This window comes from Buteo buteo, chromosome 7 (genome assembly GCF_964188355.1).
Source record: "Buteo buteo chromosome 7, bButBut1.hap1.1, whole genome shotgun sequence".
NCBI lineage: Eukaryota > Metazoa > Chordata > Aves > Accipitriformes > Accipitridae > Buteo > Buteo buteo.
In genome coordinates this window covers 37,926,096-37,940,275 of record NC_134177.1, presented here as the reverse complement: position 1 = coordinate 37,940,275, position 14,180 = coordinate 37,926,096, and the positions used below count along the sequence as shown (strand labels likewise).

The window sequence follows — 14,180 nt, the reverse complement described above, 5'->3', positions numbered from 1 at the left end:
GGAGGATGGAGTGTCGGGACTGTGCTCTGTACCCAGCTGCAGAAATCACCATCCCAGAGCCGTGTCCTTCCCCATGCATCCGCTGTGGTAGCTCTGCCTCTCGCTTCTAGGCTGCCCAGAAAAGATTGCTGCCGGCAGAAACATGGGTAAAAACCTGTCTTGGTTTTAAATGTCTGTAATTACAACTGTTGGAAGAGCACAGATGGGTGCAAAAAACATTATCATCTTTATTGATGGCTTCCCATTTCCTTGGCCAGCCTCCATGGGGATGGCACAATTTAGGGAAGACAAATATGACAGAGGAAAACATTTATATGCCCTTATTGGGAACAGCAAAAAGGTGTTAGATGCCTGAGAGGCCTCTAACGAAAGGTGAGCTGTCCGAGAAATTCAGTCCAGAGCATGGTCCATGTGTCGACCCTCTGCATCCCTGTGTATGGCCCAGCCCAGACGATGGGGATGTCCCCAAGAACTCGAGGGACCTTGGCCTTAGACTTCCTATCTTTTTGGTCCTAAGCAGCAAGGTGCTGGCTCGCATTGGCTGGAACTTGAACGAGCCCTCGGTGAAATGCAAGTTTTGCAGAACTCTGGTTTTCCACAGAATTACATGGCTATAATGCCGGAGTAAACCGAGGATGTATCCACTCCTCCAGCCACATCTTGTCTTCCCCTTCCTCTGCCGTAATCGGTATAATTATGTTAAGAGACGCTGATCTGACACAAATCACATTAACAAAGGAGCACATCAGAAGGCAAATACTTCAACCTGCCAGCTGGCTGGGAAACGCAGCCTGATAAATAGAGATGTAGAGGAAATTGATTTTCTTTTCGATGCACAACATTTTTTTTTCCCCTCCTTCTCCAGCTGAATGCTCCCACCATGGGCTGGCCCATGCTAGCACAAACCCAAAGACATATTTTATTCTGTGTATTGTGGTACCCGAGTGGGCTTGGGAGGAGGTCACAGCATCCCTGCCAGGCTTGGGGCTTCGCTCCCTCTCCTCCCACGGGAATTTTAAATAAGAGCAGTCGCAGGCGAGGGGGTTTTCTTACTTGACATCTCAATTTGTTGTAGGCTATTTTATATATTTGCTAAATCTTCGGGGACAATTCCAGGACTTATAATTATTTTCTGGTAGTTAGACTACCACCAGAATGTCTCCTCGAGAAAAAAAGCTGTTTGTATTTTGCCCCCCAAAAATCCCCGTTGACAGCAATTAACCTCTCGTCTGCTTTTCCACCCCATTACACTGAAGTGGATGGTGGCAACACAGTGGTACATTCACTGCCTTGGCTTTGATCACTATTCATCTGCCTTAACAAAATTAATGATTTCCAACTAGCCATAGATCATTAAAAATTTAAATTTAAGAGTGTTCTTTTTACCTCAATCTTGTGTAGTAAAGTCCTGCCATGTAAAATGAAGAGCAGCAGCAGAAGTGTGTGCTTGGCGTTAAAACAAAATCAATGAAAATCACTTTTATTTCGCAGAGGAGCATTAAAATGACAGCAATAGTTACTCCCAAGCAGGATGGCATTGCAAAGGTCTCTAAAAGCTGGAAAGCCCAGGAGATGACTCTATAAATACATGGGAAGTCATGGGTTTTGTGGATCATTTTGACCAAAAATTACATGAAAAGTACGCATTTTAAGGGATATTTAATTTTTTAAAAATCATTTTGGGGTGATTTTAGTTGCTTTTAGGTTAAATTACAGGGTTTAATTTGCTTTAAACAAGTCGTGCACCTCCTGCATTGCGAACAACATCCCACATAACTGCAGGACTGTGGACAACCAGCCTCCTTAGCTCTCTCTTTTGGGGACACCCATTTTTTAAGTGAGACTGAAACAGATAAAAGGATTTCAATATAATCTGAGCGCCTCATGCGCTTTTTTTCTCAAGATAATCTGTAATTTCTCTGCTGAGATGATATCTCCCCTCTAATGGGTCGCAGCATGTGGGGGGGTGAGGCTGCCGGCGCAGATGAGGCTGGGGGTGCGTGCCTGCAGGGATGCTGTTTGCAGAAGGTGTTTATCTGGGGGTAATGAGGCTGTTTTTTTGGAAAAATAAAGCCAGTGGTGCTCCCCAGCACCTGGAGGAGGTCAGTGGCTGCAAACCCCTTCTGTAGTGCGGATTTGCAGCCTTTCAAAGGTGGGACGAAGGCCCCAAGGTCGCCCGTGCCTCTGCCAGCACTTTACCCATATGGCTTCCTGGGGGCTTTAGCCTGGGAGCACAACCCTCCTGGCATCCAGAGATTTTCCTTTTGATTTCCTGTTACTTTTCTCCCCACTGCTGGTCTCTGCTCTGTGGAAAAAGACCTTCAAAACCCCTTTTTGAAAGCAGAGTGATCTTTCGGCATTAGAACAGAAGTGAGCGAGCAGGGGTGAAGCTCCAGCACTAGAAACACAGCGCTTCTCCTTTCTTTTCTTCTTTCCTGAGGCACCGAGATACAAAACAGGCTTAATTTGAGCCTTTGAAAAAAAAAATATCAAGCATAAGTAATCTAGCACACACAAAAAAAATCTTTCTGTATGTTAATTTTTATGTGCTTTGATTGAAAATGTACACCAGCTCCATCTGTCCTATTCCCCAAACTCCCTACCACCCTGATAGATTATTTCCCATACTCCAATTAATAAAGTAGGGCAGGCAGTGTTCTTTAATTAAAAAACCCACACATGCAGGCATCCTTTTTATATTTTTTTTTTTTTTTTTTAATCACAAGAGCACAATCCTCCTCAAGACTTTGATGAGATGTGCCTCGCGTTGGAAACTCCTAGCAAGAAAAAAAAGAAAAGAGGAAAGTGCTTGATGGGGCGGTGATGGGAGCTGAATGCATCTTGCTCCATCACCAGGTTGCTTTTCGAGATCCATGCCCCTCTCCCTTCACCCTGCAGCCCCGATGTTTAACCCCCGCGGGAGCAGCCGGGTTATTTTTCCTTCTGACCTGCCTTCCTGTTATCTGGGGTAAATTATTTTTTTAGTGTTGAGCTGGTCAGTGTTTCTAGTCTGAAGTGAAAATTTAAGCAGGTAGTGTGAATAGCTGTGGAGCTTCAAAGTCTGTTCATAAGCATCTCCACGATTCCAGTCACCTTTTTCTTTGCCTATTCTTTGTCTCCTTTCCCCTGTGCGTGTGGCATCCTCGCACCAACGAGAAGGCAGGACCATCACCCAGCTCATCCCAGCCCTCGCATTTGCTCTTGCCTTCCCCTGCTCCCTGCCAGCCTCATACCCTGCCATGTCCTTCAGAGACCCCAGACTCTCTGTTTTTCACTGTGCTCATTGCATGGCGAGATGGGTGCTGCTGCTCCATCCCGACTGTGGTCTGGCACTTTGGGACGCGCTCCATACCTCGCAGCACAGCGGCTCTGAGCCTGGTGGGATGCCTCCTATGGTTAAGGTTGAGCAGCACATGTGGTTTACCAGGACAAGAAGTTTTAATTATCTATCTTAATCAGCATGATTTCATAACGGCACCTTGAAATCTTCATCTGAAACACTGCAAATGCCTTTGAGATGCCGCCAACCAAATGAAATGCTGTGCTGCCCTTCCAAGACTGTTTCTGATTCATATTGGAAAGATGCTGCTGTATGCTTCTCTTCCTCGCTGCCTGCCCGCACTCCTGCCTGCAGTCTGCCTGCGCTCCTCCCCGTGCTCCTGCCTGCATTCCTCCTTGACAGCAGCTATGCCAGGACTGCGTTCCCTCCTGGCTTGGACTCTAGCTTGGCTTTCCGAGCACCTGCATGACCCATCTACATCTCTTCCCCTTTGCATTGCGTATTTGCCTAAACATTTTGCGTGGTGGGTGCTGCCCGCAGGGTGTCCACACAGGCAGGGTGTCACCCGGGGGACCAGGCGATGGGCAGCATCACTTATTTTCCAGCTGGGTCCTGCTGCATGGCAGCAAGCAGTGGTGCTCCAGTTGCTGATGGCAGGATTTGTCCGCCTGCAGCCCCAGGCAGTGCAGGGTCCGGCTCAGTGCCCTAGCTCACCGTGATCTGCACCGAAACATCGGCACCTGCAGCTGCCCTGCGCAAAACCCACGATTTCTGTTCTTTTGGTGTCACTGAACCGAAGCATTCTCCCCACACAAACAGTGAGGCCGGAGGCATCGGCAGAGCTCTTGTGCCCTGTGTGCTGCAATACCTGCTTTCCTGAGCCTGCTTGAAATGTTTGATGCGTATTTTGAGCTACTTCAGATTGCTCGTATCTCTGCTCAGCAAATTTGGACGCGCATCCCTGTTCTCTTCCTGCCCACCCCCTCCAGTTTGTCAGTGACCGCGTGCTGCAATTTGGCAGCAAGGGCCTCCCTGGTGCCGTGACCCACAGCCCCTGTCCCCCTCACCGGCTCTCCCCACGGCCGCTGGCTTTGGCATGATGAGCCGCTTCATTTCCACCTTTTGCCCATCATGCAAATCCTAGCCCTAGCCCTGTCGCTGCTGCTTTTCCCCAGGAAATTAATTTCTTTTTGATATTGCTCGTCACTTCAGTGTTGGTGGCGAGCACCAGCTTCTCCTTAGGGATCCCTTTTCTCCCCTGTTACTGCAGAACTGACACAGTTTCCCTGTTCGCTTTTCATCTGCTTTAACCTCAGATATATTTTTTTCTCCTCCGGCGCAGCCACGCAGCACAGCCACTGCTGCTTTGGCACGTGCTGCAAACGCTGCAATTCGGCCGCACGTCCCTGGGCACATGTGGACCTTGAGCCGCTCAGGAGTGCGGCATAGCTCAAGGGATGCTCGCGGGCTCAAGCGCATCCCAAAACAGGTCCCTGGTACACTGCGGAGAGCCCAGCCTGCCCGCCCAGCTCACCGGGCAGTTATTTAGCTATCAAAAGAATCTCTGTGCCAAGGGGCCTCAGGACCGGAGGACCGGAGGAATTTTAAGCTGCTAGGGAGAGTGTCATCCTGGGTTTTGCTTTTATTTGTGACCAAGAAACCAAGCTGCAGCACTCATGGCTCTCTTTTTCTTTCTCTCTCTTTTTTTTTTTTGTCTTCTTTTAACTTGCGCTGTAGCCCCTAGACGGATAACATCATTGGAAAAAGCCTATGCTGCCTTGAATGGTATGTAGCTCAGTTGATGCATCGTAGATGGTAGCAGACAAGAAATGCACTTGCATTTTAATATGGGAATGAAAATGTCTTAAACCCCCAAATTTCAGGTATTTTTTTTTCCTCTCTGCTCTGTTTCCCTGTGATACCAAGAACTGAATGATGCAGGATGTGTTTAACAGTGTATTATTGTTGTTGTTATTAATCCTCTCTGCATTTCTAAGCACTGTTGCTGCAGTCCCTGGGCATCGGTGCCAGTTCTGCTCCAGACAAAGCAACCTGCCACGTTATCCTCAGCTCATCCATGTGTCCAAGCAATTAATTTGTTAAAAATTCCACTTGCCGTTCACAAGGAGAGCTTGCACAGATTTGTATTGGGGTTTTTTTTGCTTTGCTTTAACACACACTCTGGGCCAGGGTTGGTGTGTAGTCACGTAGGCTCTGGGGATTTAATATCTATACTAATTTACAGGAGTAAAGTGCCTGTATCTGTGGCAGGACACAGCGTATCTCTGGCAGATCTAAGCCTTAGTCCCATCAGCTGGGATTCTGGCTGCATGTCTAGATGTTAATTGCTTGCTCCCTCAAGTTTATAGCTCCGCTTTGAAAACATGCATATGTTGAGCTAATTCTAATTGTATTTAAACCTGAGTTACTGTGGAATAGCCTCAGTAAAGTCAGCGGGTTTATTCTGGATTTACACAGGGGTGTAATTGAATTGCACCCATTCAAGCTGGAAGCAGGGAAGAGGCATGTATTTATCCTCTTAAGATTCAGGGCCAGATCCCGACTGCTGTAAGCAGCCTACCCCGGCTGGGGGTTTCTTTGACACAACTGGGATTGCCTGAAGAAGGGACCTGAGCCGCTTTCCTCGTGGGATGTGTTGGGCAGTGGCTGTTTCCCTGATGAAATGGGCTTCGCACCAGGTGTTTGGTTAACGGGATATCGTCACTCTGAGCGTGGTGGCCGGGTGGAGGACGTGCATCGCCTGGAGCAGCACCCTGGGATGCTGGCAGTGGCATGGGGAGGAGAAAGGCTCTGCCGGGTACCCTGCCTGGCTGTGCCACGGCTTCACTGAGATCAGGGCTCTGCACGTGGCATCGCAAACCCAGACAGAACCATTATTTATGCATGGGATACCTTGCATTTGGGTTTTTGTGGTTTTCTAAAGTCACTAGAGGAATAGGCAGTGTTTTGGATCCTGTTGTCCAACAGCAAACACCTAAACCCCCTTTTTGCTAACTGCTAAATATGACTTGGTGTTTCTAAAAGAAATGTCGAGCTCTGGCAAGTCCTGTTGGAAGAGAGCAAATGATGCTTTAAAAATGTGACCACTTTTATGTAAGTGCCTATGGAGTGCAGGGGTCCTTGCTTCAGGCAAGTGGGATTGGGAAAAAAATAATCAACTAGCTACTTTTTTTAATTAAAAAAAAAATAAATTATAACATAGAGCTGAAGCCAGCAGCATGCATAAACCTGCTTTATGGGAAGGACTCAGCACATCCCAGGGATGCCAGTGGCTTCCCCGAGTTGATTATTTCCCAAACCTAAATGGATAAAGCCAAAGGTAGATGGAGATCCCTCTTGCCCAGAGCTGCCTGGGGATGGAGGGGCAGATCCCTGGGAAGGGGTGCCACTGGCCGGAGCCTCCTCTCTGGCTTCTCTGTTCTGCATGCTCAGTTCCAGGTTTTTCATGGCATATCTTTGTGTCCTTGGATGGGAATTTGGGAGTCCTGCCCACTGCAAGGCAGAAACACCCCCCCTTGGGATCTTCTTTCTTGCACTCCGGTTGCTCGGGGCACGAGCGGAAAGGAAAGAGCTGCTGCGTTTTTCAGTCCCAGAAAATTAAACGAGTGAGAACACTTAATTTTGGTGTTTCTTTGTCTGCTACCATCTACACATCCATATGGGTGTGTATATACAGCCCAGAAACTGAGCATCAATGACAAGGAAGTCACAGAGGGAGCCCACAGGGTTTGCCCCTGCCGGCCTGCCGCAGCCTCAGGAGCGGCACGGCAAGGCAAGGTTCTTTAAAATCAGAGCTCCTTGGCAAGAGTTATTTGATTTTCTTCTATTTTATTTATTTTTTGCTCCATCCCCTTCAAGCTGCCTTGTTGCCATTTCTGGATTTGAAGCACTACTTGGCCCTGAGGTTCCTTCGCAGAAACGTCTCCCTTTTTTTTTTCTGGTTATATCCAGGCAAAACTATTGTTTTCCAGGTGGAAAAGAGGCTTTTTTTTGCGCCGTACCCTGCAGTAGCAGGGTGCAGAGATTTAAGGGTGCCAGCTTCTCTCCAGGACCCGCAGTAGCAGGGTGCAGAGATTTAAGGGTGCCAGCTTCTCTCCAGGACCCTCAGCAGCAGGGTGGCCGAGGCGTGTGGTTTCTGCGCTGAGCTCTGGGCTCTGGGGCCCCGTGCAGGGAGGCAGGGACTGACGTCAGGTTTTCAGCTTGCGTTTAAAACCTGCAATCCATGTGGTTGCTTAAAACCAAAATCAAAACCATGTGATTGCTCAAAACTAAATTAAATAGCTGTAGACCCAGAGCAGAGGATGCTCAGGTCCCTGATGCTGAGGTTTGCAGTGTTCACCTTGATGTTTTAAATAACCATCTGGATTTCCATGCCGTGGCGTGCCAGCCTGGGTGAAAATACCTGCCTTGGGTGTGGTGAGGCTCATGGTGGTGATGCCTCCTCTCACCGAGGCAGCCCCGCACTGCGCACCCCGGCTGGCTCAGGGCTGGAGGGGTGGCCCCTGCGAGAGGCCGATAAGGTTCATTCAGTTGGTGCTTTATACCGGCAGGGTGAAAAAGCATCAAAGGGGGCTGGTACTCGCCCCAGTTGTTTTTCCTGGAGCCCCCTGAGGATGCTGAATAGCTGGGGGAAAAATCTACTGACATAGACACGTCGTCTGAAATGAGAGAACGGAGGAGAAACTGTTCGGCATGATGAGGATAATTAAAAAAGCTAGTAAAGCCAAGCTGATTATATGGCATATTATAAAACAATACTGTACTTAGGAGCCCAGCTATAAAAGTGCTATCTCATTCCTTGATATCACTTGTGGGAGCATTCATGGCACTGAGGGCCTGAGTCTCCATTGCTTTGCATATTTTGCAGTCATTTACAGCACCGCAAAGTGGATGTAAAATGCTCTCAGCCGTGGCAGTGCGTGGCAAATGCAGATTTGGCAGCATTTTATAGCTACTTTGCACGGCTCTAAAAGGCGACGCGAGGTGCAAACGCGGAGCAGCTGCCTCTGAGGTGTCCCCACGCAGCGCTGGGGCAGAGGGACAGAGACACGGTTGTGCGTTGTGACAGTGGGGTGGCTTTTCCAGGGACTCAGAAAGAAATGGGGTATGTTATTCCCTGTCCTTTTTTGCTTTGCAGATGAGGACGATGCCAACAGGCTCGGGGAGAAGGTGATTCTCCGAGAGCAAGTGAAAGAGCTTTTCAATGAAAAATACGGTGAGTCTCCCGTCTGCACGCATCGCCAAGCGAGTTTGTTTTTGCTGACAGCAGCCATAGTTGAAATTAATTCGACTGAAGGCCTCTATTTATAGGCCAAGTGCGCGGCAGCCTGCTGCAGCACAGGTTTCGTCCCACTGCTTCACGTTACAGCCTGTCCCCAGGGACGTTCCCGTGTCTCGCTCCCGGCAGGTGGGACCGTGACCTTCTTGTTGACAGCTCATCCTTGGCAAGGGGAGGGAGGATGGAAAAACGCAGCCAAAGAGCAGGATTTGTTCAGTCTGGTGTCAGCCTTTGATGCGTTTTTAACATGTCCTGAGCCGGCGTGAGCCACGGTGTGTGTGCTGAGCGTGCCTGCCCTGCCCCAGCCTGCTGGCAGGCAGCCCCTGCCTGCTCTGCCTGCCAGGCAGGGAGCAAGGCTGCGGCCGCAGCCCGACGTGGGGCACGGCTGGGGAGAAGCTTGCTGGAGCCGCAGTGAACAAGGAGGTCAGGAGATTGAAGAAGATTTGAAAATGCTGTTTGCAGGCTTCTTGTGCTGCCTCGCAAACCCCTCCTCTCACCCGTCGTTGGGAAAAGGTGCAGTAGGAATAGCAGCAGGGCAGGGGGAGTGTAGGAGCCAGCCGCAGGATGCACGGCCCCAAGCGGTGTCACCGTCCCAGCCCCACAGGTATGGGCTGCCACTGCTTGTGGCTGTCCTCTCGCCGGCGTTGTGGCACAGCTTGTGTAAGTGCTGAGCTGTTATTTCTCAACCTGTGACTCCCCAGCGCTGTGCACCTGGGCCACAGCAGCTTGGTGGCACCCCACCACTTCAGTGTGGTGTCTTGCCTCGTTCCTCAAAATAATTGCCTGAAGAAGGAAAATACCAAAATAATAGCAAAGCGGTGGGGAATGTCATTCCCCTCCTTTCTCGAGTTTCCCACTGTCAAGGCTGCTCGCCCTTCCTGCAAACCCTGTTTATTTTGGGGTGCTGCTTGCAGCATGGGCTGTGTGCTGCTTTGGGGGCGAATTTGCCGCACTGGAGGTGCCAGTGTATGGGTGCAGCTCCCTGGGGAGGCTGGTGCCCATGCTCTGAGCATCCCCATCCACCCCAGCTCAGCAGCACTCACCCCGCGTGGGGGCTGAGCCCACAGCAGATCCCTGCATTCCCATGGTCCTGGCACCGTTTATGGAGCACAAGATGCCAGGTAGGCTCCAGGGACGAACTCCCTGCACGGAAAGCCAGAAACATGGCTGAGGGGCATCTCACACCTCCAGGTTTGAGGGCTGCAGACATGTGAGGCGAGAGCAGGCTTTTACGATCAGGACCAGCACAGGAGGGAGGGGTGTTCGCTGCTCCTCACCGTGCAGAAAATAAAGAGGTACCCAGAGAGGTGGGCAGCAGATTTAAATCGCACAGAAGGAAGTACTTTTAAGGCAGCAAGGAACTAAACTGTGGTATTTCACTACTATAGGATATTGTGGTGGTTCAAAAAATGTGCAGGAGTGATATGATATGATGTAATGTGATGTGACGATGAGCGATGGATGTGATCTCCACCCCAGTGACGCCCAAACCTGCTGACAGCCAGAGGCAAGAGGAAATGGGCAGATCTCTCCCATTTACCCTCTCTCTTGGGCTGTCTCCCATGCTGCTGCTGCTGGCCCAGCTGTGGGCTGGTGCAAGCATGGTGATGGGTGTGCTCTGCACGGAGGAGAGGTGGGTGTGCAAGTGCTGGCGCTGTAAAACAGCCCTCACCTGAGCCTCCTGGCAGCATGCTAAGTGGAGACTAAGTAGGCAATAAACTGGGCAGGCAGATATGAAATGGCTGATTGGGATGTGGCTGCAGCATAGGTTGGGCATCATGGCAGCTGTGGCTTCTCAAAGTCCTCCGAGGGCTCTTGGTCCTTCAGCTGGTTGGATCCGGAGCCCTGTGGGGTAAAGCAGGTGCATTGACCTCTGCTCTGCCATTACAGGAGAGGCTCTGGGCTTGAACCGGCCCGTCATGGTGCCCTATAAACTCATCAGGGACAGTCCTGACGCTGTGGAGGTTACTGGGTTGCCGGACGATATCCCTTTCAGAAACCCCAATACCTACGACATCCATCGGCTGGAGAAGATCCTGAAGGCACGGGAGAGCATCCGGATGGTGATTATAAACCAGCTCCAGTAAGTTCCCTCAGCTCTGCGACTGGGGAATGTTTCTATTTGTTAAGCATTGCCCTTGCTTCTTCAGTCGCGAGTGGGGTAAGTCACCACGGGGCTACCAGAGTGGGGCCACACCACCACGTACCCGTGGAGGACCGGCTCCATCCCCAGCATGCGCTGTCCTGCACCGCAGGGATACGCTCGGCCACGGGTGGGCACAGCGAAGCATTAGCCGGGATGGTTCATCCCCTCTTTTTTGCACAGTTTGAGATGATGATGCTGGGAAGGACCATGGCGCAGGGGCAGATAACGGGACAGCTCAGAGCCCCAGCTGAGTTATTTCGGGTTGCTTTCCTCCAGGGAGTGGTGGGGAGGCTCCATGTCCCATCCCCGCGCAGGGGCAGTGTCGGAGGAGCAAGCTCAGGGTTGGGGTCGGGGTGTGGGCTGCGTCCCAGCACGGGCAGGTGCGCAGGGGAGAAACCACAACGTCCGCCTGCTCTCACCCCCTTGTCTCTTACACAGGCCATTTGCTGAAATCTGCACTGAGGCCAAACAAACAGGTAAGCAGAAAGCTAAGAAATAACCATGGCTTTCCCTGCCCTGTGGCAGAGGGAATATACAGGCAAAATGGATGGGGGTTGTGGGGAGGTGTGTGAACCTTCCGCATCCCCAGGGGAGGCTGAGGAGAAGATCCTACCCAGAAAAAGTAGTCAGGCTCAGCATCTGTTCAGGAGCAAACCATCCTCTTAGATGACTGCACTTCTGTGAGCTGGGGAGAGACTGGGCTGTTGGCCTCAAACTTTCAGCATATTCTGGAGGATTTGATTATCCCTTTCCCATTAGCAATTTACTCACCATGAGAAATTTATTCACTGGTTAAAGCCCTTAATTTGAGCCATCGTTTAGCAGCTGAGCATCTAAGGAAACAAGGTTTCTGTGATCACTGCAAATGCAGTTCTCTCTCTGTCCCATCCTCCCCAATAAATCTCAGCCAGTTTTAATCGAATGTGTCAGAATTAGCAGCCCCAGAGATAATTAGGATCCTATTAGTTTTATGAAAATAGATGGCTGGGTAGAAAAGGGAGATCTGGCAAGGAAGAGCATGCCCGCAACCTGATGTAAAAAGAGGTGCAAGAGAAACTTTATATATGCAGATATATATGGGTATATCATATATGCAGATATAGATATATATATAAATATACACATATGTGGGCATATTGTCATCACAGCTGGCACCTTCACAGCCCCAAAGCATCCAGCATGGACAGAAGTCTGTGGGATATCAAGCTCTGTAAATGCTGGAGTTTGGGATTCACTAATTTGGGGGATTTTCTTTGCCGGTGCCTGAGGAAAGCTGGCAGCTCCATGCCAGGTTGTTGAGGCCAAGCCCATGTCACCAGTGGCGGCACAGCAGATCACCGTGGGGGGATGCTCAGCAGGAGGCGAGGTCGGAGCGGCGGGATGGATCCCCGCATTTAGGGACCACTCGCAAGGCTCGGACACCTCATGCCTTCCCTCTTTCCCTGCAGAGAAAGACAGCAGCGTTCCCAAACGGAAGCGGAAGAGGATCTCCGAAGGGAACTCGGTATCTTCCTCTTCCTCATCTTCCTCTTCCTCCTCTTCCAATATGGAGTCTACATCATCAACAAATCAGATCTCACTTGTGGTAAAGCCTTCCAAATATTAGGGGGGTTACTGCCTACCTATCTTTCTGCTTCAGGATGCTGCTCTCTGCTCTCCTCGAACCGTCACCATCTCCCTCCGCCTCACAAACACTATAAAGTGTGACATAAAATGGCACAAGCAGGTTTGGCAAAGGAGAGGACGCAGCTTTGGGGCTGCCTTTTCCTGCCAGGTTTCGGGGGTGGGGGGGGTCAGCGGAGCAAAGCACCCGCCGCCCATCGGGGCTCTCCTGCATCAATCCTGCCGAGTGCTTCAGGGGGATGCTCAGCATTAGCAGGAGCCGCACATGAGACAGGCTCAAGCAAATCCCCCAACCCCACCGAGCTAAAACACAGGCGCTGGTGGCAGTGCCTCGGCCCCGTGGCACCTCTCGGCAGGACCTGGCGGTTCCCCCGTGGTCTGAGCTGCACCGGGTGCGCTGCTCCGGCTCAGTCCTGGGAGCAATGCAGAGCTCCGGCGTGCAGTGAAACTGCGAAAATAGGAAACGAAATCAGGGAGATGCATCCAACTGCTCTCCCTCAGGGCTTTGCTTCGGTTGTGGGTAATACCAAATGCTTTTAAAAAATAATTAAAAAAAAAAGGCACAAGAGAAATATAAACTTAGAATGGTTTTTTTTGTCAGGTTTGCCAGTGGTGTTTTGGTTTGGGGTTGGTTCTTTTCTCTTATTTGGAAAGTGTGAGCAACAGCCCATGTCAGAACATGTCAGAGATTTGATGTGTGCATGGTTTTGTGTTGTGTCCTAACAGAGACTTTTGCCTTCTTTTTCTCTCCCTCTCTTTCAGCAATGGCCCATGAACATGTACATGTTAGACTATGGTGGTCTAAACGTCCAGATCCCAGGACCTATTAACTATTAGACCTCAATACCGAATAAGAACCTCAAATGAAAGAATAAATAAATAAATAAATGTAATTTATGTAAAAAGTGTATATTCCAATATGTATCAATGCCTTTTAGTTTTTCCAATGATTTTTACACTATATTCCTGCCATCAAGGCCTTTTTAAATAAAAATAAAAAGTGTTGCCTTGCTCTTAAAAGTACTTATTTTATTACGTATATTATTGATAAACAGCATTTACAGGTAAGAGTAAGTGCAGGAGGGCACCTCCGGACAGACCTTGTCGTGCTTTGGCTGCTCAGTAAAATCCTTAGTGTCACCAGTGCTTGAAACCAAGAGGTTTGACACGTTTTAATGCTTCATTTAATTTAGATCAAAGGTGTGAAAATTTGCGTACAGAGCTGCAGGAGGAGCAGTACCAAACGGCAGCGGCGACAGACGAGGGAACCAGCCCTTAAGAGCATCAGAGACCTGCACCCACGAGTCCTGTTGGCTCTGGAGCGGAAGCGGGTTTGGATTAAGTGGGAAGGTTTCAGGCTCCCCAAGGAGCAAGATCCCCCCCTCAAGCCCTCTCGTGTCCGGCCTCCTGCCGCCCCAGACATGGAAAGGCACAGAAGCAGTTTCGGTTGTATGTGTTTAACCAGCTTCTGAACCAGGAAAAGATTTTTATTTGGCAAAGTTTGTCACTATTTATGATTTTCTAAGAGGCTTCGATGCCTTAAGGGGGGGAAGCTCCCGCAGTAAGTACAGGCTGATCCCGCTGATGCTCCAGGTTCGATAAAACAGGACCAAGAGCTGCGAGTGGCATTGCTGAGAGCATCCAGGGATGCTCCTGGGCATCTCCGCGTGCCCTGAGCCGCTTCGCTCCATATAAGAAGCAATCTGGTAAATTGAGGGCTATTATTTGAAATTCCTGCAATTTTACTTCCATTCCACTCCGGGAGTTTGGCAGCAGAAGCTAATGGCGCCAACCACTATTGCTAACCACTGCACATATTTAACTTGTGTTTT

General features: G+C 50.0%; 1 protein-coding gene across 6 annotated transcripts in view; it reads left to right on the top strand.

Moving 5' to 3' along the window:
* The window catches only part of GTF2IRD1 (GTF2I repeat domain containing 1), a 68,758-nt gene extending 55,421 nt beyond the window's left edge, over window positions 1-13,337 (top strand). For 3 of the 6 annotated variants that reach the window (XM_075032458.1, XM_075032457.1, XM_075032454.1), the window contains exons 23-28: window positions 5,018-5,065; window positions 8,439-8,516; window positions 10,470-10,662; window positions 11,164-11,201; window positions 12,174-12,310; window positions 13,111-13,337. In XM_075032458.1, coding sequence (XP_074888559.1) covers window positions 5,018-5,065; window positions 8,439-8,516; window positions 10,470-10,662; window positions 11,164-11,201; window positions 12,174-12,310; window positions 13,111-13,185 — 569 coding nt within the window. In that variant the 3' untranslated portion in view covers window positions 13,186-13,337. The remainder of the gene's footprint in view (window positions 1-5,017; window positions 5,066-8,438; window positions 8,517-10,469; window positions 10,663-11,163; window positions 11,202-12,173; window positions 12,311-13,110) is intronic. The other 3 variants (XM_075032455.1, XM_075032459.1, XM_075032456.1) reach the window with 2 other exon arrangements.
* Window positions 13,338-14,180: the final 843 nt, after the last annotated feature.